Below are 23,242 nucleotides of genomic sequence, written 5' to 3'. Positions count from 1 at the left end.
TGCAAATAAAGAGAAAAGGATTCACAAACTCTGAAAGACAGACAATCCACATGCCATTTTCAATACAATGCCACCCTTTCTAACACTCCAAAGCATTCTCTGGGGTGTTTTGAGAGATGTCTAACAACTCCCTTAAACTGGCTCTGATTTCAGACTCCTCCCTCCTGTTTCTTATTCAGTGTCCCTTCTTCCTCTTCCCACCAAAAGCTGGGCTCTCCACTGAATTCCTTACAGCTCTCTGTACTTTACTCTTACACATTCAACCTATACTGGTGTGTAGTAAAAATCACATTATATGTATATTTACCTTTCCTTCTAAGAATGTAAACTTTTCAGGGACAAACACTCTCGCTGTGTCAATCCAGAGCTATTTAAGAAGATGCTCAATAACCTTAAAAAGAATTGTGAATCACTGTGTTGTACACCTGAAATTTATATAATACTGTACATCAACTATACCTCAACTTAAAAAAGGTGGTCAACAATGCATGTTGACTCATTTTAACTTTAGAATCTGAATCTCAATCTTACCCCTCAAACGTGCCTTCAAAAGCTCATTGCTGCTTCTTCCAAAAATTAAACATAAAATTATCATATGTCTTAGCAATTCCACTTCCGGGTATATACCTAGAAGAATACGAAGTAGGTACTTGAAGAGATATTTATCCATCCATGTTCACAGCTGCATAGACAAGAAGTGGAATAGACACTATTCCACTTAGACAAAAAGTGGAAACAACCAAACATCTATCATATGGATAGATGAAATGTGGATGGAGGCGATGATTGTGCAACAATGTATATGCACTTAATGTCACTCAATCACACATTTAAAAATAGATTAAATTGTAAACTTTATATGTTTTACTACAACTAGAAAAAACAAACAAACACACACCACACTGCTCCTTCTCCATTTACTATCCTTAGACCAGAGGCAGCTGGAGTATAGCATTAAGAGCCTGGACTCTGTAACCAGAATGCCTGGGTTCAGATTCTGAATTAGCCATTTACCATATGTCTAACTTCTCTGTCCCACTGTTTCCTCATCTTTAAAACAGATTTCACAGTACCTACTACACAGTGCTGTAGTGAGCATTAAACATTAATAAATGTATAATACTTAAGTCAGTGCCTGGGGCATAGTAAAGGGCTCAGTAAGTGTTCTCATTACTACTCAAGAAGAGAGACAAAGTGTAGTCTGAAAAAGCATTTATCATCTTTATAAGACTCTACAGAAAATAAAGCTTAACAAATTCTTGATTGATAAGAGTTATCCAGAAGAGTAAGAAAGCCTTTGAAAGCACTGCATTAGATTACTGAATGCCATGGATACAATCTTTTAATTCCAACTAAAATTCACAGCCATTAACATCTGCCTGGCAAAGATCTTCAGCATCTTGTCTGTTTGCACTGAAGATGCAAACAGGATTATGTTTTGCCAGGAATCTTATCAAATTACTACATAACCGATTCCTGAAAAAAAAAAATTTTTTTTTTTCCTTCTTACTCTTTAGGTGAAACCTTAATTACAAAATGCAAACCTATCTAGGGTCTTTGACAAAACTATATGATACTGATATTTGATATTAACTTTCTTAATACAGCATTATTTAGGCTCTTACCTGAAATCTTAAAGTCTATGTGGGACTTCTGACCCTGGTTCACCAAAAGACCACACAGTCTTCAAGGGCATGAATAGGGTCTTCTATGTTTCCCAGCACACAGCATCACAAATAGTGGGAATTATGTGCTGACCAAACTGTCCTCAATGGAAACTCTCCGCTATTCTCACCAACTTTATCAGTTTATAGAAACAGGGAAAATACCCAGGTTTCCTGTCTCCAGACCAGTTCTACTACAGTCACCACTAAGCAAATTAAAGTTGCTGTTGCCACTGCGACTTCTTTAGCTAAGAAGGTGGGACTTAATCTCTTCACATGAGTACAGCACAGGACACCAAGCTCTCAGTCCCAAATGAGCAAAGCACAAATCCAGAACTGAATTTAAGTTCAGCTAATTAGCCAGAGGGCTTGATAAGATATTAAGGAATAAATAAACATATTTGTCCCATGTTTATTTTCTCATGAAAAATATTAAAAACACAAGTAATTTCTCTTAAGAAAAGAGAATGTCTCTGGCACTCACGGCCGGTGCACTGGGATGACCCTGAGAGATGGGATGGGGAGGGAAGAGGAAGGGGATTCACACATGTATACCTATGGCTGGTTCATGTCAGCGTATGGCAAAACCCACTACAATATTGTAATTAGCCTCCAATTAAAATAAATTAAAAAAAAAAAGAATGTCTCAACTCTGAGCAAAATCCTCAATTAAAGTGGTTCATTAACCTTGAAATGTCCTAAGGCAATTTCCAAATACAGACTGCAGGGCAACAGTACATAAGCCACATACATAAGGCTCAATACACTAGCCTCAAATTCACCCTTCTCTAATAAAATAGAGTAAGAACATTATGCTTTATAAATATAAATAGAAAGTGGTCTAGATGTTCTAACAGAATTACATAAAACCAGGCTTTTCAAGAACATCTAAAGTTACCTAAAGGGCAACTTACTTATTTGTGAAATTAAGTAGCAGACCACCTGTACAATTAGGGCATTCAAAAAATGCAGGAGCTGAAGAAACTGGAAAATTTTATTCAAAGTCTCAGGTTTTTTTAATCACCGTTTTTGATTAAAAATCATTTAGTAAAATGCAAATTCAACACTTCCTTTTCTAAATCTCAGTCTTGGGAAGAGAAGCTTTCTCAGCCTTTCCTTGGCTAACTGGATGTGAAGTTCTAAGGCAAAGAAACAGTGGCCAAGTCTAACTAACTACCCACCATCTCATTGGCTTAGAGGAAGCCCCGCCCCGTTCAGCCTCGGTAACCCAACATCAAGGGAACTCCAGGAAAGGTTGTCCCCGGCCACATTTCTAGTCTCTGATGACTCTCCGCCCCTCCCCCCAACCAGCACCGCTGCGGAAGCACGGTCTCAGCACGAGCAGCCCTCGACCGCAGACTGCAGCGAAAGGACCTTGAGCACCTCGCCCCAAGAATTACAACCAAGAGGGCCGTGAAGTGGACCACGCTCTCACTCTCCAGGCTGCATAGTGCCATCCATGCTGCACCGAGTAAAGCAGAGACAACAGCTCTGGCACCTGACTCTCGGGCCCGAGGCAAAAGGCTTGGCCGAGCCACAAGAGAAAGTCCTGACACCTCCACAGTTCGCAGTCTGGGGGCTCCTCCCACCCCATGGAGACGTAGGGCGGGGCAGATCTAGGCGCCGCGACTCTCAGCCAGACAGGACAGCGGGCTTTCCCGAGCCCCGCCTCACTTGCCAAGGAGGCGGAAACCCGGGAAAGGGGGAGGACGGTCAGGGGGAGTGGCATCGCCGCTCCGTCCGGCCCCTCCGGCCAACCGGATCCCAGGAAGGCGGAGGAAGGCAGATTTCACGCCCCCTCCCTGCCGCGCCCCGAAGCCACAGGCGGGAGACCCCCAGCCCGTCACCCAACCCCAGCAGGCCAGTGCTAGGCCGCTCAGCCAAGGCCCCGCCCAACCAGGGAGGACTGGAGGGGTGGTCGGCGGCAAAGAGCACTCAGCATAGGGCCCAGCCCCGCCCCTTTCTCCACAATCGCACGCGCGCGCCGGCCCCGCCCCTGAGCGGCGGCGCGAGAGCCCGCCCCCTCCGCGCGCACCGGGACTACGCTCTCCCCCCCTCCCGCACCGAGAGCTACCCCGCTCCGCCCCCCACCCCCCTCACACATCCACACGCCTCCCGCCCTCCTGCTCTACGGGAAGCCGAGGAGGTCAGCCCCCCCCCAAATACACACCCTCGCTCCGGCGTTACCCGCCACCAGGCTCCCCGCCCCGACCCCGGCCCGGCGTGCTCTCACCGCAAAGCTGCTTCGGCCGCTCCTCACTGCGTGTCCCTCTCGGCGTGAGCCTCTGGGGCAGGGAGGCCCCAAGAACCGCGCGGAGCACAGGCCCGCCAAAGCGGACTGGCAGCCGCCCCTCTGCTAACGGAGCGGTCACAGGCCCCAGTGCCCAGACTGGGAAGGAGGGAGGGAGGGAGGGAGGGAAACTCCGAGGGGGGAAGGGGAGGGGGGGAAGATGGAGAAACCGTCTCCGCCGCCTCTACCGCCGCGGCCGCTTCTCTGTTACCCGGGAAATCCCGCCCACTCGCCCGGCCCGCCCCGCAGAGGGAAGACTCAACTTCGCTCCGCACAGGCCGTACTATCCGCCCGTCAAAGATATAGCCAATCGCTGCGCTCTGCCTGCTGATGCCCGCCCCTTCCCCCCCGGCTGGGAGGGGAGGGGGGGAGCCGCTCACCTTCTCCACGCCCCTATTGGCGGGGAGCTTCCCTAACTCAACCCCGCCTATTGGAGACGAACTGCTGAATCCCACCCCCAAGCCATAATACTATTGGAAGAAGCAGGGAAGCTCTTCGCACCTCATTGGAGAACTCTATATGTCCCGCCCCATGCCGTCTCAGCTACAGGCCCAAAAACTCCGCTCCCGCCCTCGCCGGTCACCGTATTGGAAGACTACCCCTAGCTCTCCGGCTGCCCTAGGAAGGTAAGTAACCGATGTGGGGTAAAATGTCCGTGAGCAGGCTCCTCCTACCGCACTGCCGGACCAGGCCCCGCCTCCAACCATCAGACTGGCTGTCTCGGCGCCGGTAGGAGCCTCTATTGGCCAGGATGCCCGTCTAGGAAGCAGCTGACTCCGCCCTGCGCGAGGAGGCTGAACCTTAGCAGTCCTTTTGTGGAATGTTTACACTAGAGACTGAAGCGCAGAGTTCCAGGGCCTGTAACAGAAGGTGATGCGGAGCGCAGCAGCGGGAATCCGATGTCTTGGGATCTGAAAGGGAGAGGCAGCAGCATTGCCACCGTGGAGGACCCCCTTACAAAGGGAAAGAGAATCTCATTCTTCCCATCCAGTTCTCTACAATTTACATTTCTGCAGAATGCCTCCTTGTAGACACAAATATGCGGAGCAGCCGACAGCTCCTTTCAGTAAGTAGAATACAGAATTAAGGGCTGGAGATCAAAGTCGAGGAATAGCTCCAGCGGTTGTTCAGCCCGCAGCTAGGGGTGGCTGCATACTTCTAACACCGACACTCCCTAAACCTGAATATGCAGTCATAAGAGGGCGGAGATAACCAAAATGAGGGCAGGGCCCTAAGAGCCAACGCCCTGGCAAGCCTCTGAAAGGCGGAGCGTGAGGCGTACGGCAATTGCGATCTCCAGGGTAGATCTGGAGGATCAGACTCGACTGAGAAAAGGAGACCAAACAGGCCATGGCATAAATGAATCTTGCACCACACTTCAGAGAAATAATAAAAGTTCCAGAGTTGGAAACGGAATAAGAACAGCTGTTCCCTCCTCCTTGGTCAGCGGGAGTTAATGACAGTTCCTAGGCCCTCTCTGTTTAGGTAATATGGCCTTGAACACAGACGAGATGCTAGCGATATCTAGGTGGCTTTTATTTATTCACTAAATAGGGCGAACTGACGCTGGCCTTGCTTTGGGGGGCGCTCACGGAGCGCCAGGAGAGGAGGGGGCGGGACTAGAGTTTTCCCGCTCTCATCCGCAAAAAAGCTACTCCCCTAAGAGAGCCGAGTCCATATCCAAGAGGCAGGCCCCAGGTAGCTCACTCCCAGGTCCTTTCTTGTCCTTCCTCCGTAATCCGCCGGAGACCCCAAGAAATGAGCGCTGGCAACAGGTGGGCCGGACTCCAAACCGGAAGGCAGCGAACTGAACTTCATCAATAGCCGACAGATGGGGACAATCTCCCTGGGAGCCAAACCCTGCCCCAGGACGGAGCTCAAAAAATAAGTAACACGGACGAAACAAACGAGACCCTCAGCCCAAACCTCTAGGAGGTTACGAAGAAGCGGCAAATATGCAGAACTGGGTCTTCCTCCTCTCCTTGCACTGGGTGCCACACGGCATTCCCACCTGGACATCAAGAACCATTTGGAACTCTAGCAGAATTGGGCCACTCTCGACTTCTCTGTCAGCAGGGGATGAGCTGCCCTGGATATTGCCTAAAGCATCCACGGCAACCCTAGGTTGCTCAGAGGTTTTGATAAAGCTTAGTAAGGACAGCGGCTGCCTTATGCTGGAAAGAAAACACACTGGCAGCGTCCGCAGCGTTCTGACGCTTAGGCTTAGGGCGGTCTCCGGGAAGTTGAGTCGCAAGAAAAGCCAGGATGCAGGGTCAGAACTTTAGTACTTGGCGAGGAAGGACAGACCACACCCCCTCCTCCCAACCCTTGCAGAACCACAGGAGCAAAGCCCCCCAAAGCCACCCTACACCGTCAACCCCTAACTTCAAAGCGAAGGCTACCAGATCTCGAGCCTTGGAGGAAACATCGTGTGCCTTTCTCGGCTCTCCCTGCCCCCCTTGCCAAGAGCTCCGAGCCCGGGACTTCCGGGCGGGAGGACTGTTCGAAGGAGCAAGGCGCGCCTTACACATGTGCTGAGCGCGCACACACGCTAGGGTAGGGGGCGGGGAACAGGGGTGGACTTCCCCCTCCAAGCTCGCTCCCCCGTAGGGGGCGGGACTATCCACCTCACCAATCAGAAGTAGGGGCGGGCCCTTGCGCCTCACGTAAGCCGCAGGAATCCTCCCTCCGCCCTTCACGGAAAAAAATCCTAGCAACTTAAACTCCAGCCCGGCCTCCGATAGGCGGAGCTAGGAAGAATGTCATCCAATCAACAACCGAGCAGGAAAAAAGGGAGCCTCGCCCAGCCAGTGGAAAACAAGAGAAGGCGGGCCCTCTGAAGAAGCCCGAGACGGGTGGAAGAGAGGAGGGAAGGCCCCGCCCCTCAGCTCGCCTCCAGGCCGGTTGCACAAGCCGTCGCCGGAGTATAGTAAACAGGCTAGGCCAAGGAGTGGAAGCTGGGGTAGTCTGGCGCTCCAAGGGCCGGGCCCCTGCGCCTCCACTCCTGGCGTCGCCCCGCCCGACCTCCGCGGTTCGCGCCGGCGCCCCGCCCCCCAGCCCGCGGCCGCCATCCCGACTGACAGGCGCGCCTCCCGCGCCCCTCCCGCCCGCTGATGCATTTCCTTTTCCCGATTTCGAGCGTGGAGACTGTTTGCCCAGTTTCCGACCTTCACTGCCCCTTTCAGGCTACCCCCTCGTGGGCGCGCTCACTCGCCGGTGCCCCCGCCCCCGCCCCTTCCGCGGGCGAGCAGCACGGCAGGGGGAGGGGAAAGGAGCCGCCGTCGCCGCCTTGGGGTGGGCGGGGAAGGAGGCAGCTCCATGTTTGCAAAGGGATCAGCTGGGGCTGCGGGTCGAAGCCGCCGAGTTCCTGGAGGTTTTCCACACCCCCGGGCCGGGTTCCGGCGCCGAACGCTGGCTCTCCTGCCACGGCCCGGGAGTTCGGAGAGCTCAGACCGGCGCATGGGTCTACTGCCGAGGCGCTGGGGCTCTTTCCGGTGGCCTCCCCCGCCCCCGACCGCCCCTCCCGCAAGTCCGGCGTTGCCCCCGCCCCCAGAGTCCATAACAACCGCGGGCCCAAGGAGCCCGCGCCTCTTCTGAGCGCGCCCACCGCCCCCTCCGACAAGTTTGCGGACAGAAACAAAACCCTTGGGCGGCTGCCGCCCTCGCCCAGCGTGGTTAGCGGGGAAAGCTGCGGGCCTGGGCTCGCTCGCTAACTCCAGCTCTCGACCAACTCCGGGCGGTTTGGTGGGCCCGGCCGGCTGAGCTCAGGCCGCCGCCCCCTACCGAGCCCGCGCGCCGCATCTCGGGCCCGGTTCCAGTCGGTGTACGGAATCTCCCCTTTTTTCTTCTTTACAATAATTTTTTAAGGCATTCCAGCAGGGCGAGGGATCTCCTCCTGCCGGCCCCTTACCCAGCCCGCCGCCGAAACCTACCGAAACCGACCGCTCGGTGAAATAAACTAGGCAGCACGGCCGGCACACTGGAGACCCCGGGTCGGGCCGACCCCCTCCCCGCGGATCTGGCCCGGCTTGGAAACACACACTGGCGAGCGGGCGGCGCCAAGAGCTCTCCTTCCTGGCCTGCCCCTCGCCTCCCTCGGCCGCCGGACTCCAAGCCTCCCCTAGCTCCGTCCCAGGGCCCGCGGCGCCTGCACCATGGCTGACTGGTCAAAGGGACCGGCCGGCGAACAAGCCCCCCAAACGCCCGAGATTGGGGAGACCAAATTAAAAGCAGCTGTTTAACATACCTTCCGAGCCAGGCGAGGAGTCCTGAATGGGGGGGAACGCCCCCCACGGGCCATTGGCTCCCTGGTGCTCGCGTCAGTCATCCTGGGCCCGCCTCCTCCCCTTGCTCCACCTCTTCCCCTTCATTGAACGCCCCCTCCCTCCAAAAAATAGAAATAAATTAATTAAACTAGCTGTGAGTGGGAGGTGCAACCATGGCAGAGGGCCCCATCTCTACCGCACCGCCGCTTGGAGTTACTTGAGGCCCTTGGACTGGAAGGAGACCTCCTGGGACTCGGAGATTCGCTGGGTGAACCTGGAGGAGGAGCTATTGAGGCTACCCGGCCCCCATATCCTTCTTACACACACCCCATTTGGAACTGGGCAGAGAGAGCGGGTGAGGATACCCTAGCGACTGACTGGAATGTCCCGACTCCCCTGGCTGTGTAACCTAACCGTGTCCGGCGCCTGCCTAAAAACTGAGCGGTGTAAGTGGGAAGTCCTGCCTTCGGGGTAACAGGCACTTGCCTGAGCACCTACAGGGGTGAGGCAGACACATTCATACCGCACCTGCTGCTTTTTGCCATTACAGAAACTGAATGAGATGCTCACTCTGTGTCCTCTTAGGGCTTCAGACCTAGCTGAAGAGAGGATACAGAAAGAGCTAAGGCAATTTGGAAATGTATATAGAGACACCTCCAGAGGCTCAGAGCAGGGAGAGTCTTCTAGCTGAGGAAAACTGGGTGAAGACTTCATGGAGGAGGTGGCACTCACGCAGAAACGGAGGGGCAACTAACTCGTTTTCAGCAAAGCACACAAAATGATAAATGCAAAGCAGTATTAAAAGCTTCTTCAAGTGTGGCTATAGTAACGAAAACCAGAGTTGGAAAGATGGAGTCAAAGAGCAGACTTTTCTACCTTGTTAAAATTCTTAGACTTGTATAGCAGAATGTACAAGCAGCATGCTGGGTCACAGGACCACAGGCCCAGAACTACCATTTAAGATGCTCAACATCCCAGCAGCTGGATGAATTCTGAGGGTGGGCTGAAAGAAGGGTGCCTGCAAGCGGCAAGGGGAGGCAGAAAGGCTTGTAATGACTGGTTTGAAGACTACAGAGGTACATCTTCTGGTGGGAGGGGTAGGTGGAGGGAGCCAAGATGTTTCTTGTCTCTCCTGGTCCCCCAATCCAGAAACCCTTCCTACTTTCAGCAGCCCTAAAGTCAAAATTCGGACTCAGATGCTTCCCTGGATCATTTGTAATTTTTTTTTTTTTTTTTTGCAGGGGGATGGTGAGGCTATGCCACATGTCTGTGCTCAACAGAGCTGACCCTGGGGCCAGGTTACACAGTGAATGAGCAAGAAAGACCAGTTGAGATATTCAGGAAAGGAAGCTAGTGTGGATAAGGTGAGGTGTCAGAATGCGAAGGGCCTTTAAATCCTGTGGCAGAATAGGGCAGCCTGCTGCCAGTTAGGCTATCCCAACAATTCAGGTGAGATGTAAGGAAGACTTGACTAGGGCACTGGCAATGGGTAAGCAGGAATAAAAATGGGGAGATGTGTTTGAGAAAGCCTCAAGAGGACTGGGTGACTGATCATTGTGGGTTATGGAGGGAAAGTTGTCAGTGGCTGGTGTGTGAAGAGGTAGAAGAGCTTGAAGCTAGTGCTTTGGCCATCTGGGTAGTAAGGCCAGTGATTTAGCAGTATATCCTTAGGCAAGTCCCTTTCTCCCTCTGGGCCTGTTTCTCTTCTGCAAAAATAGGGGTGAAAAATTGGAGTAGAAAGATAGTCTGTAAGGACCCTTCCCTCCCTGAGTCCATGGGGGTGGGGGGGCTCTAATGGGGAGGAAAGTTTGCTAAGGAGAGCAGGTGGGAAGAAACACTGATATGGGAAAGGAAGTAGGTCATCTCAGGTATAGGGACTAGAATCTGGGTGGCAGCTTGGTTGGAATTACTGAAGGAAAGGGAGTAAAGAAGGAAAAACCAGGAGGTGAAGACTGTGTATTCAGTGGGAAGCCCAGCATGTGGCAGGGCCATTGAGGCTGAAGTACACTCTCAGCCTGGGGGACCCTTAGACTGAAGACCAAGTTTTTCTATATCAGAACAGAGATCTCATGATGTTTGGAGCCCTATCTCAGATTTGGGCTTTATTTCCCAAGATGCTCTGCCCTAAATGAAAGCATAACAGATACTGTGTGAATGTAAGATGGGGGAGAGTAATAGAGCAGAAAGGACATTCATCTGGAAGTTGAGCCCCATGGTTTCCACTTGGTCTTCTTATTTCCTGTGGTTCAGCCTCCTGTCCTGTACAAGAAGTTCACAGAGCAGTCCATACCGTTATGCAGATCACACATGATGATAAAAACTTGTTTTAATACACCTAACTTGTCTTTAATACACAGAAGTTTGGAACTTATGTGGAGGCCAAAGGCCCAAGCATCTGACTGTAAGCCTTAACTATAGTGGGTGTACTGTAAATGAGGTTACTTATGGAGCATTTGCAAACTAGGACAGTTACTCCTGCTCAGAGAACCAGACTTCACTGATAGTCCTTAACCTCCTAAGTGCACCACCCTGATGGGAATCCCCTCTTAAACACCCCCTAGACTGAGTTCCTCGAGGAGAGTAACTCTAATGCACCCCCGAGCCGCCTGTATCCCCAGCAGTCAGGCAAGGGGGCCCCTTGAAGGAGGTCCTGTGATTGTTTCTGGCTCGGTACATTGATCCCTGCAGAACACAGCCACTCCCAGACTCTGGGAAATTAGTTAAGTTTGATTTGGAGACAATGGCCCTCCAGCTTCACTAACAGTTGCATCCACCCCCACCTCACCCCTACTCTGATTATCAGTGAGAACAAAAGAGTGAATGAATCTGTGTGAAGGCCTTGGAGAAGTCACATGGGGAAGCCAGGTTCTGATTCCCAGGAGTCCTCTTTTGTGTTGAATTGTATTTGTAGCTGAGCAAACTGGAGGCTCACAGTACTAGAATGACTTGCCCAAACCAAGCTGCCAAACTGAGCCTGCCTGAGCTTCGTCCACTCCACCTCGTGCTATTTTAGACATACTAGGACCCGTGATTCAAGTTGGGACTTCTGAGAGAAACAGCCTCCCCTCTTGTCCCACACTCCTTTCCTTCCTGACTCCAAAAGCAGCTTGTGCCAGCTTGAAATGATTTCTGGCCGTTTTCAAAAAAAATTTCTCCAAAGAAGCAATTTGTTTCCAAATCACATACATGCATCTTCAACTCACAACACATAGACTCAAAACTGTCACATTTTCTGACACCCTGCCTCCTAGGCATCACACACATACACCCTCAAATGGTAGGTGGTGATTGAGAGTTATTTAGGGTCTGCACTTTAGTAGTTCTGCCAAAAAGATGTCAGTGCTAGGGCCCTGCTGACACAATTTCTGCCAGCTAAAGACCATTGGCAGTTTGGGAATATACAGGTGAGGGGCATCTAAGGCTTGCTTCCCACTCCCAACCCAAAGTGTCTGATAGGTTTAATGGGAAAAGCTTAAGGTATTGGTCAGAATTCCAGTTTAGCCAGCTGGGCTGTCTTTAGCAAGTCATTAATCTTTTCAATTTCCTTATCTGTAAACTAAGAATAGGGCTTCCCTGATTGTTCAGTGGTAAAGAATCCACCTCCAATGCAGGAGACTGGGGTTCCATCCCTTCCTGGGTTGGGAAGATCCCCTGGAAAAGGAGACAGCAACCCACTTGAGTGTTCTTGCCCAGGAAATCCCATGGACGGAGGAGCCTGGCAGGCTACAGTCCGTTGAGCCACAATGAGCCCAACAAGACTTAGCAACTAACCACCACCAAAGAATACCTACTGCAGTGGGTTATTGTGAGATTAAAAATAAAGTATGCCTAGCACTCAAAGGTTGTCAGATCCTTTTTTCCTTTATTTTGTCAACGTTCCCTTCTCCTAGCCATTCAAAGTCCCTGGTGTTCCAGTTTGAGAGGAGACTAGGATAGGCTTGAAGGACCCCAAAATTCCACTGTATAAATTAGAAACCACATTTCTCTGGCAGCCAGATGGCTTATATGGTTGTACATATGCCATATTTTGAGCATCCCTGACTCAATGGACATGAGTTTGAGCAAACTTAGGGAGATAGTGAAGGACAGGGAAGCCTGATGTGCTGCAGTTCATACAGTTGCAAAAGTTGGACATGATTTTTAAACTGGGTTTTAAGACGGCTATTCAGCGCCTTGAAATATCTTGCCCTCGCTTGGCATTGTTTACCCCTCTAGGTCACTTCAGCCCAAATCTAGAAAAAAGATGTAACAGTATGTTCAGTTTACTCTGCTTTATGCTTTCAAACTGTTTGCTTTTGGATATTTGCTGTTGATTTTTTTTTTAAGGTAGCAGTTTCCTTTGTTTAAATGAAATCTTACTCAGAGGTCTAATATGCAAAAATTGGGCCTTGCTTTGGTTGAAGTGGAGCCCAAGCACTATTCCTTCACTTCAAACTCATATTTCCTTGTCACCTCCTGCCTCAGGATCACTAGTGAAGTTCCATTTCTGAATCCTGGTCATTCATCCCAGCCACTCCCCATCTCTCACCAGTGTGTGAGAAGACAGCCTGGTCTTGTCCTTGGTTACCTCTGCCTAGTAATCAGAATCTTTCCCAAGCTTTTCTTTCCCCATCCTCCCCTAAATATCAGTGGCTTCCAAGCGTCTCGCCTATCTTCTTGCCCTCCTCACTCTTCTTTGTTCTCACCCACTTCCAAGGCTCCTAGCTTCTATCTAAACTAAGTCACCAATTGCTATCTCCAGACCAGCATCTGCCCTGAACATCCTACTCTGTAGTCCACTCGTTGCTGGCCAAAGAATAGGTATCATTAAAGGTCAAGGAGGTAAAACAGACTTCACAGGATGAAATGGGTGAGCTAGACTCAGCTATGCATCTGGCCAGTCGGGAGGCTAAGACAACTATTGATACATTAGCTTAGAAAAGAACCAGGTTCTGATGCGAGGGGAAGGGTAGAAGTGAGCCTAGTGGGGAAGAGCATGCTGTGTCCTTTTTTTACTACTTTCTCTACACAACTCACTGTCTTGCTTTCCTACTTTCACCTTCATCTTAGTCCCCCAAACTATCAGGAACATATTACCATGTTCAGTTCAGTTCATTTCAGTCACTCAGTCGTGTCCGACTCTTTGCGACCCCATAAATCGCAGCACACCACACCTCCCTGTCCATCACCAACCCCCAGAGTTCACTCAGACTCATGTCCATCGAGTCAGTGATGCCATCCAGCCATCTCATCCTGTCGTCCCCTTCTCCTCCTGCCCCCAATCCCTCCCAGCATCAGAGTCTTTTCCAATGAGTCAACTCTTCGCATGAGATGGCCAAAGTACTGGAGTTTCAGCTTTAGCATCATTCCTTCCAAAGAAATCCCAGGGCTGATCTCCTTCAGAATGGATTGGTTTGGATCTCCTTGCAGTCCAAGGGACTCTCAAGAGTCTTCTCCAACACCATGTTAGGAGAAACATGTTGTTAACCTAAGTTGTTGAGAAGGGATCAATGGCTCCCCCTTCCATCCAACACACTCTAGGTTTCTGGTTTAGTTAGCTTTGTCCATGTTGGGTTTAGCCAGAAAAAAAAAAAAAATGAGAGTATTTAAGACTGCAGAACACCAGACTTAGCTTAAACAGATTTTATGAAAGCTATGGTGAGAGGTAAAAGAAGGCTAAACACTGCAACAGGTTTCTGAGAGTGCTAGATTTCTATTTGTGGAGCTGTTTCCTCTGTGGTCAGTTAAAAGCAGTGCAGTCTTAAAACATTTGATATTCACAACTGTCTGTGTGATGGTAACTGTAGAGTGGGTATCTCCCAAGACTAAATCCGATTCCCAAACTCATGGATCTTTTAGCTTCTGTCCTTGGTAAGTTAATGATGGTGTGTGGATAGTAGTCTTGGTAGTAACCAAGGCTGGAGACAAACCTAAGACCTTGGTTGGGAGCTCTGGTAGCTCGGCTCTGAGTCACCCAGTCTGTCCCACATGTAATAACACAAAAGCCTTAAAGGTCTATGGGTTGGCCCCCTTGGATAGGGAACTGAGGGATCATAGGGAGGTGGATGCACCTTGAAAGAGGAGACTTTGAAAATAAACTAGAACTGGGGATTCCAAGTGGCAGCTGACCCAACCAGAGAAGGGTCTGATGGTTCCTCTATAGGTATCTTGCATTGTCCAGTAAAGAACCAGACCCTCAGTGTTGGAGGGCCTGTAGTAGGATCATTTAAAACAGCACCTTTTTTTAAAATAAAAGCTAGGACCTGCCTTGAGTTGAGTGGTGAGACCTCAGAACTACTGAAGAGCTCAGTTACTCTAGGAAGACTTTTCTACCTAGCCATACTTCCTGGCCCACCACCCTGCAGCGGTCTGACTTGTGAGGGTTTCCGTATGTGTCTGGTTCTCTAGAGATGGGAAGATCCTAAGGCAGGAGCCCCATCTTCTTCAGGTATGATGCTAAATAGTCCAGTCTCCTGAGAACCAGTCCCATTCTGTCATTCACCTGCACATAACAAAGGTGGGCCTTCTCTGCTGAGGATGCTGGGGTGCCCTTCACCTCAGGAATCCTCATCCTAGCAAAAGCCCGAGTTATGCACAATATGCTCTCTCTTTTAAACACTTTCTTCATCGTATTTGATTGTGGGTTCTCTGGCTTTGTTCACCAGATCTCTTATGTGACAGCCTTGACTTCTGGACAGATTCAGGGCTCTTCCCGTGTCTTCTTTCTTTACCTCCTTGTACACCTAACACAGGCAGGCTCACACTGAGTATTATCTCATGGGTAAAGGGCTACAAGTAGACTATAGCAGGCGAAAGCCACTGATCCTTTTCTCTCAGATTTATGTCAGGGGCATGAACAGTAGTTCAACAAGCTTGCTCATCCTGCCACTCACTCAACCACCTATTGGGTAGGACCCAGGAAACTGCATTTTTATGGAGCTCTTGCAAGTGATAACCTCACCAATCCTTAGATGTGCACTGAGGAACTCAAGCATAACTTCTGAGTTTACACAGCTATTGGGCTACAGTCTCTTCAAAGAAGTGACAGTTCAAGGCTACCTCCTCCAAATCTTTTATCATTAATTCTGTTTCCTACATATTTCACCAAACTCCAACCATTGATTTCCCAGATTTCACGTGTCTCTCTACCTATTATGCTTGCCTGCATCCAAAGAAAGCTTTGGCATAATTTTTATTGTATACTTCAGCTCTTGATTAAGGTAAAAAAACTCAAGGAAATTTTGTTGGAAGATCAGGAGATGGAACCTTAAAGGTCTGAGCTCTTGCTGTGGCAGATTAATTTTCTCTTCTGTCAATACCAACCTCAAAAGTTTGGTTTGAGGGTACATGAGATAATACCTAGAAAGCACTTTGAAAAGTACCTGGAACAGGGTTAATCAGTAAATGCCTGCTGCTGTTACTTTTATTAAGAACACCCCAGGCCAGAATGGTACCAACTGGGCAGGTATCACTGGCTGACAGGAAGTAACTACACAGCATGGGAAGTAGTCCCACATGGACACAGCTTCTGGTCCTGCTCTAAGAGAGAGAGATGCAAATGACTCACGATCTTCCCACAGAGGTACCAGTATATCCAAATGTATGGGGTATCCCTGAGAGAATGACCCCTGTGGTATGCTGCAGACTTGAGGAACTACAACAGGAGGTCCCATCTGGGAGAATCAGTCACCATGTCAGAAACCCTTCTAGTCTTCTACATGTATCATGGGGCTCAAAATCAACTAGCTGGAACCTAAGAACTGTCCATACTTTGAAAAGAAGATTTTAAAACTAATTTCCAAAGACAAAACATGCTGTAAAGAGGTCAAAGGCTTTGTGAGCAAACCAGCTAGAGCTCCAGTTCTAGAGCTGGACCTGCTAATAAGCCTTACCTTCACTGTAACACTCTCTGTAACCCTTGGTACTTTACCTTCCTCATCAACACAGAAACAGAAGGGAGGGAGAAAAATATTTCACTGGACTGTTGTGAGGTTTAAATGTAGTATGGGGTGGGGTGGGGGGGGTGGCGGGAAGCACCAAGCATGGAGATTGGAACTTGGCAAGCAGTCAACTGGTGCTGGTTCCCCTTGTCTGCCCAGAGGTGGGCCATGGCCTGGGGCAAGGTGGACGGCTCTCAGAACTGAAAGGCTCTAAGTCTTGGGTTGCTCCCTGCCTCCCCATCCCTCCCAGACCAGCTCTTAGAGCCCCTCCTCACCTTCCCAGCCCCAGACTGCTACTAAATTGATGAAGCTAAAAGGATTTGATCATGTCGGTATATTTATATGTAAATACAAAACTGTATCGCTGTAAGATACTGAATATGAACATTACAATTATTTTCTGAATCTGACTCAGTCCATTGACGTTAAATACAAAATGAAAAGATTGTAAAAATAAGAATATATACATTCAAAGAGCTTATTACAGTATAAAATTATTGAGGTCTGATCAGCTGCCAACCTCATCTGTGATGGGGGAAAAATTTTAGGGGCTCCTGGGGTTTTCTTGGGAATGTGGAATACTGGGGACTCTTGGCCCCATCCCTGGCATATTGGGCTTGGTAGGCCGGGAGCAGACAGAGACAGGTAGGGTGAATAGGAGGGAAAACAGTGAGTGTAGGGGACTGTTTCACCCAGACAGGGGTTAAGTTTTTTATTGACACAGAACCCACCAAGCCTGAGCTCCAGGGTCTGGCAGGCTAGTAGGCAGGAAAGAGATGGGCGTCTGAGTAGACAGGGCCAAGCTGCACAAGAAAAAGAACCTTCCAGCAAGAGAGAAAGGGGCCCCAGCTCAATCCTTCAGGGAGGGAGCTTCAGAGTATGGAGTTTCCTTTCTCTCACACCTGGGCTCCCTCTCTTTCCTTCTAAGACTTCGTACCGACTGCTTTTGGCTCTCGCTGCTCAGTGAATTCATCTCTGCCCAGATCCCCATCCCTTAGAAAGAGGGAGAGGGGACAGACGGTCTGGAATCACAGTGGAGGTCTACTCCCAAAATTGGCAAAGTAAACAGAGAAAACTCATTAGATAAGGGCAATCCATGCTGAATTAAACCAGTGTCACCACAAACCAGTATTCCTGGTTCCAACAGGCAGCATCCTGGAGAGACAGAAGTCATTATGTAAGGATGAGGGCCTGTGGCAGGAGCACGGAGAGTGGATGTGTGTGTCCTCCTCTTCCACCACTCTGTGGTCTGACAACAGGAGACACGATCCCCCAACCCCAGCTAGTCCAGGATAAACAGTAGAACCAAGAAGCAAGGAGTCCTGAACTGCAACAAGAAGCCCCAGGAACTTCTACAAAGGAGTATCTCTGTGTATATGTATTTATAGAATACGACCATATTATCACATACAATATATATTATATACACACGTACATATGGACTCATACACATAAGTGCACATACACACACACGCACACACACAGAATGACAGAAAAGACTGGAATACACGCCCTAGGTATAAACGTGCTTGGCACTCGGGGGACGTTCTCTAGAATATGTAACTTGGTCAAGCTCTCTGGGAAGGAGGTGGATGCTCACCAAACCTCCCCATCAAATCCTAGCTAAGGGAAGGAATGGAAAGAGATCTTGAGAAGGATAATGGCATTGGGAAAGAGGGGAGGGAGGTTCCTTCCCCACTTACCTCGGGGCCCCTGGCAAATATCGATAGCCACAATTTGGTTTTAATAAGGCACAGTTCGATAGCAGGTGCTAGGAATTAAGAACAAATTGCTGCTGGCCCTTTCCAGTGGCAATTTCACCAAATCTATCTAGCCAAAGGGAAAGGCTGCCTTGCGTGCACGCGTGCGCCGGGAGACACAAGAAAGAGGTTGGTCCATGGCTTCAGCGTAACTGATGGCAACCTATAGGCTCAGCGGTGTCCAGGGTAGTTTAAGGAAGGCTGGCCAACAGACAGGAGGCTCGTGGGACAGTTACTGACCCTCCATGGCCAGGAGGTTGTGGCTGGGGGGCACCATGCCCTCCCTCTCTGCAAACTCCAGGATTGCCTTGTAGCAGAAATAGTACTGCTCAGGGGTCTGGATGCTGAAGGCCCTCTGGGTCCTCATGCGGGACACTGTCTGGAACACATTAAGGGTGCCAAGCTCCTCCAGTTGTGCCAGGCAGATGTCCAGTGAGCAGAAGGTACCTGAAGGAAGGAAGGAAGTGGTCACACCTGATCTACCTCTCCTCTTTTCCTCCCTCTACCAAATAACCCAGGCAGGACTGGATGAATGAATTCAATGGCAAGGTACCTCATGGCAGGTGGCCAGTTGGCCTTAGGTCTGAGAAGACTCAAGGAGGAGTCACAGGGAGTGCTGAAGGCCAGAGAAATGAGAAGGCCTCTTATCTCCCAGGGCATCTCTGAGGGTAACAGGATGAGTAGGTGGGAAGCAGGACTTCTACTTCAATCCCAGACACAGAGAATGACAGCACTCCCCCACCTGCCTTGCTTCCACATCTGGGCCCCAATTTTCAGACTCTACAACTTTTCCACAGAGACCTAACACAAACCTATTCTTCTTGACTTTCTCCCAAAGGAACCTCTGAGCTAGAAGGCCACAGTCCCTGCAATCTTCATCCCCTTAAGGCAAAAGCTGCTAACTGGTTCCAGAATGGAGAGCATGGCCCAGGGTGGGGACCTCCCCAGGCAGGGGGATGGGAAGAGAGCAACAGCCCAGATCAGCTCTCTGGGACACCCAGGTGACTGTGATGGGATCAGAAGATGGAATCATGTTGATGGGATGTATTAAGCATCAACCCCTAGAGGACCTGGCTCATGAACTGTACATTCTGGCCAGTACACCTAGCACTAGGGATACTAAAAGGACATTAAAGAGGAATTTTTTTCATGGCAATTCACCACCAACGGATCAAAGACTCACATTCTGGCAACTAAGAGCTTTGTTATTCCTCCCCCACCCTTAGCACCTTTGGATGCTCCAAGAGCTGCATCCAGTGCGTTACCTGTCCGGCCAATGCCCGCACTGCAATGGACCACAATGGGTGGCTCAGGGCATTGCCCTTTGGCACGCGCTCCCATGCTGCTGACAGCCAACCTCTGCTGGTTCCTGACGGCTCTCAAGAAATCAATGAGGGAAGCTGCCGAGGAAGGGACACCATAATCTGGCCAGCTCAGGAACTGAAAGTGGGTCACCTGGCGCTTCTGCCGTTCCTTGGACGGAAAAAGAAGCAAAAGTTAATGAGGTCATTGCTCTGTGCCCCTGACTACCTTTGGCTTTTCCAGATTCTCAGCCCTCTGGAGTTCCCTCCATCAAGGTTGCTAACACTCTCAACTTTCTCCACAATTGCTTCTCTGCAAACCCAAAGGGAAGATTAACTGTTTGGAGAGGGCAGAATTCCTCTATTAAAGGATCCAGACTTCTTATGTTATAAAAAGTTTCATTCCTAAGTAATGCCACTATGTGTTGAGACAATATGGCTATTTTGGCTCTGAGCTGAATATCCTAATCCTGCTTCCAGAAGAATGGAAGCCACTTCTAAGCTCTCTGGAATCCTGCCTATTCCCTTTGGAGATTTTCTTTATAGTAAACGTTTTCCCCCAGTTTCAAGAGAGTGAGAAAATAAAATTTACCTCTGTGTTGTGAATTTCTAGTGTTGTTTTCTTATAATGGGTCATATTCTCCACGCCTAGATTGGTCACGGTGAGGAAGCCAAATCGGATCCGAGAGTCTTTTTCTAAAGGCCAGTATTGGCCACATTTTCTCCTGCCGCCCTCCTCAAAGCTGAAGACACAGAGAGAAAAATAAGCCTCCATCCTTCTTCTCCACAGCAGTAACCTTGTTCGCCCGTGAACCTGCTGTACCCCTAGGCAGAAATGTCATCTCTTGCACTGCTTCTGTCTATTTATCCCCTTGCTTCTTGGCAGAAAAAGAAAACCTTCCTTGTAGACAACAGCTTAATTTTCTGCATGTACCCATTAAGCAAACATTTACTGAGTACCAGTTACATCCATTTGGTCCCCTTCCTAATACCTCTTGGTACTCCACACATACTTGGCATAAATACTGGGTGGACAAAGAAAGACAGTAGAGAAACTATGGCAGGCCAGACTGAACTCTGCCCTGTGCCTCAGTTACTGTTCCTTCTGTTCCCCAGTGAGAGCCTTGGCTGACGGAGGACTGGGAAAGGCATGCATGGTTCCAGGGATGCCAACAGAAGGCTTATGTAAAGGCCTAAAGTCCGCCCTCACTACTCGTCAGTGGCTCCACAGTACCCCAAGGGGGCACTTCCTCCACTACCTCCTCTCCAAGTCAAAGGTGGCTTGTAACAATGCCATGAGGAAGGGATCTAAGCAAACATTCTCATGCATTTTTTTCTCCTCATCCAAAATGGGTTATAATAATCATAATAATAATGATACTAATGAAATAGTAGTTCCTGAATTTTGGCAGATATGCACAACATTTCAAAACTATTCCTTTCATCAAGAGCTTCCTGCAGACCTATTACGTTTTACATCTCCTTCTGGTAAGTTCTCCTCTAGATGCAAATATGAACCAGAATAAAACTGGTCCAAAGTAGCAGGGAAAGGGAGAACTATGGGGAACTGGTAATTCAGAAGCCAGGAAGACAGCTGACCTTTATAAGTAGAAAAGAGGCTAAAAGTGGCCTGCCCCATGTGTTTCCCAGTGCTTCCTCTAGTAAGTAGTTAAGGCCAGGACCTAAGGATAGGCTGTACCTCACACAAGGTCACCAGAGCCAAGGATTAAAGCTCTAACGAGTTAGATCTACCAATTTCCACCATACCCTGGCTCTGTTAGCCCTGGGTCAGCTGAGGAAAAGCTCAAACTCTTTGCCATGGCTTAGAAACCCTCCCTGTTTCTAAAAGCTAAACTCCCCTCTATAATCACCCATGCGTGGGGGTTGGGGGGTGGGTAGAAAAGAAGGGCAATCGGTAGGAAAGGGATGAACTCACCGGGTGGTCATGACAATCACCAAGACTTTTTGCTCCCATACCATTAGCCAGAAATCTCGGTAGGTATTCTCCAAAGGGCCTACAGTGGAAGAACAAAACAAGGAACATAACCCTGGCAAGCACTTCTTTCCTCCTCAGGCTCTTCTGTTTTTTCCCAGATACTAACTCCAAAGCACATATGCTGTCTCCCTGCCTTTTTGACTACATCCCTGCTATTCAGGGTGGGGCTTGGGCAAGTAGCACCAGCATCAAACGGGAGAGTGTCAGAAATGCACACTCTGCATTTGAACACAATCCCCAGGTAAAGCTGCAGGTAGGCTACCATTTAAGAAGCACTGTTACATAGCCTCTTCCAGCCTCACTGTCAGGGCCTCAGCTACCACATCCAGCCTGACAGTGTCAACTGTGTACACGTCTCCAGCTGTTTCCACCCCATCTAAGCCTTATAATCACCAGCTGCCTACCTAACCATTCCCCATCCAGGTGCCATCATCCGATTTCCTCAGACCCTGGATGTCTGCAATCCAGTGTCCTTCAAAGTTAGCTTTCTCTCTACACTTTCTCAGCTCTGCTAACAGTACTGCATTCTTAAATCATTCAGTTTCAAAAAGTTGGAAAGTCCAGCTCTGACTCATTTCTTTCATCTCCCAGAAGCATTCACCAAGTCCTAGATTATTTTTGCCTTTGGAATTTTTTGACTTTTATCTTTTTGTCTTCCTACCGAAATTCACTGTCATAAGGACTACATCATTTTTTTTTTCTAAGTTCCTATAATATCATTTTGGTTTACTTTTCTCAAGAGGAATTTCTCTTCCAGTCTTTTCTGGATATCTCTGCCAGTTTTGCTTCATCACAATATAGACACACATGCTCACTTCTGCCTTTATTCCTTTGTTCATGCTCTCTGTTTCACCTCTACTGCCACTGACTTTCTACCCATTTTTTCTCCCTCCTTCTAGTTTTTCTGAGATATAGTCAGCATGCAGCACTGCGTAAGTTTAAGGTACAGGAAGCATAATGATTTGACTTAAGTATATCGTGACATGATTACCACAGAAAGTTTAGGGAACACCCATCATTTCACATAGATACAAAATTTAAAAAGAAAAAAAAACACACTTTTTCCTCATCATGAGAACTCAGGTTTTATTTTAACTTTTAGGTATAACACACAACTGTGTTAATTATATTTATCATACTGTACATTGCATCCCCAGTACTTATTCAGCCTATACTGAATTTGTACCTTCTGACTGTCTTCATCCAATTTCCCCCTCCCCCAACCCCTGCCCCTGTAACCATAAATATGATCTCTTTTCCTATGAGTTTGTTTGTTTTGAAGTATAATTGGCCTACAACACTATGTTAGCTCCCAGTGCACAAGATGCTGATTCAGTATTCCTATACACTGCAAAATGATCACCATGCCGCCCATTTTCAAATGCTGCATGCAGGTAAGCTAAGTCGCTTCAGTCATGTCTGACTCTGTCTGACCCTATGGACCGTAGTGCGCCAGGCTCCTCTGTCCATGGGATTCTCCAGGCAAGAATACTGGAGTGGGTTGCCACGTCCTTCTCCATTCAAGTACTGCTTCTCCCCTAAATCGTTCTTTTAACACCACATTCTTTGTAGGGCTCCCTCTCCTCTCAGTTCTCGATGGCACAGCTGGATCAAAACAGCTTAACCATTTGATGTACATGGTCTCACATCAGGCATTTTACTTTGAGAGAAGCAATCATATCTCAGCCAAACGTGGTGCTGAGGGCAAGGGCTGTGTCATCACTTTCCCCTTTTAGAGTCAGAACCTGTACAGGGCTGGGCACTCAGCAGGAACTTTGAAGATGCTTGTCAGCCAATAACTCCCTTTCAATCAAGTGAGTAATGGCTCAGGATAATTCCTTATACTTTTCCAGTGCCTTTTCTGCCTTCACTTTCGGGGAAGCAGGGCAGTGCCATGGGTTGATTTGGTCCTGGAAGTCTGCTAATTTCACTGCCATTTTTGCCAAAGTCTGTTAGGAAGCACTAACATTTTATGATACTAGAATTTCCTCTGTGCAGAAGGGGACACTGCCAGAAGCATGTGAAGTCTTGAAAATAAGCTAAATGT

General features: G+C 49.0%; 2 protein-coding genes across 4 annotated transcripts in view; both read right to left on the bottom strand.

The window, feature by feature from the left end:
- The window catches only part of SIN3A (SIN3 transcription regulator family member A), a 65,964-nt gene extending 57,690 nt beyond the window's left edge, over positions 1-8,274 (bottom strand). Inside the window, exon 1 of one of the 3 annotated variants that reach the window (XM_005695121.3) lies at positions 8,201-8,274. The gene's annotated coding sequence lies outside the window, so the exon portion shown is untranslated. Of the gene's footprint in view, positions 1-3,897; positions 4,214-4,455; positions 4,474-8,200 lie in introns of those variants that run through there. The other 2 variants (XM_018065988.1, XM_018065987.1) reach the window with 2 other exon arrangements.
- The window catches only part of PTPN9 (protein tyrosine phosphatase, non-receptor type 9), a 74,218-nt gene continuing 67,430 nt past the window's right edge, over positions 16,455-23,242 (bottom strand). Inside the window, exons 10-13 of the mRNA XM_018065986.1 lie at positions 21,136-21,214; positions 19,792-19,942; positions 19,164-19,371; positions 16,455-18,345 (exon numbers count right to left, since the gene is read on the bottom strand). Coding sequence (XP_017921475.1) covers positions 18,131-18,345; positions 19,164-19,371; positions 19,792-19,942; positions 21,136-21,214 — 653 coding nt within the window. The 3' untranslated portion in view covers positions 16,455-18,130. The remainder of the gene's footprint in view (positions 18,346-19,163; positions 19,372-19,791; positions 19,943-21,135; positions 21,215-23,242) is intronic.

The sequence above is a fragment of the Capra hircus genome, chromosome 21 (genome assembly GCF_001704415.2).
Source record: "Capra hircus breed San Clemente chromosome 21, ASM170441v1, whole genome shotgun sequence".
NCBI classification, from domain to species: domain Eukaryota; kingdom Metazoa; phylum Chordata; class Mammalia; order Artiodactyla; family Bovidae; genus Capra; species Capra hircus.
Note: the sequence above shows the minus strand (reverse complement) of the source record. Positions and strands in the feature narration are given on the sequence as shown.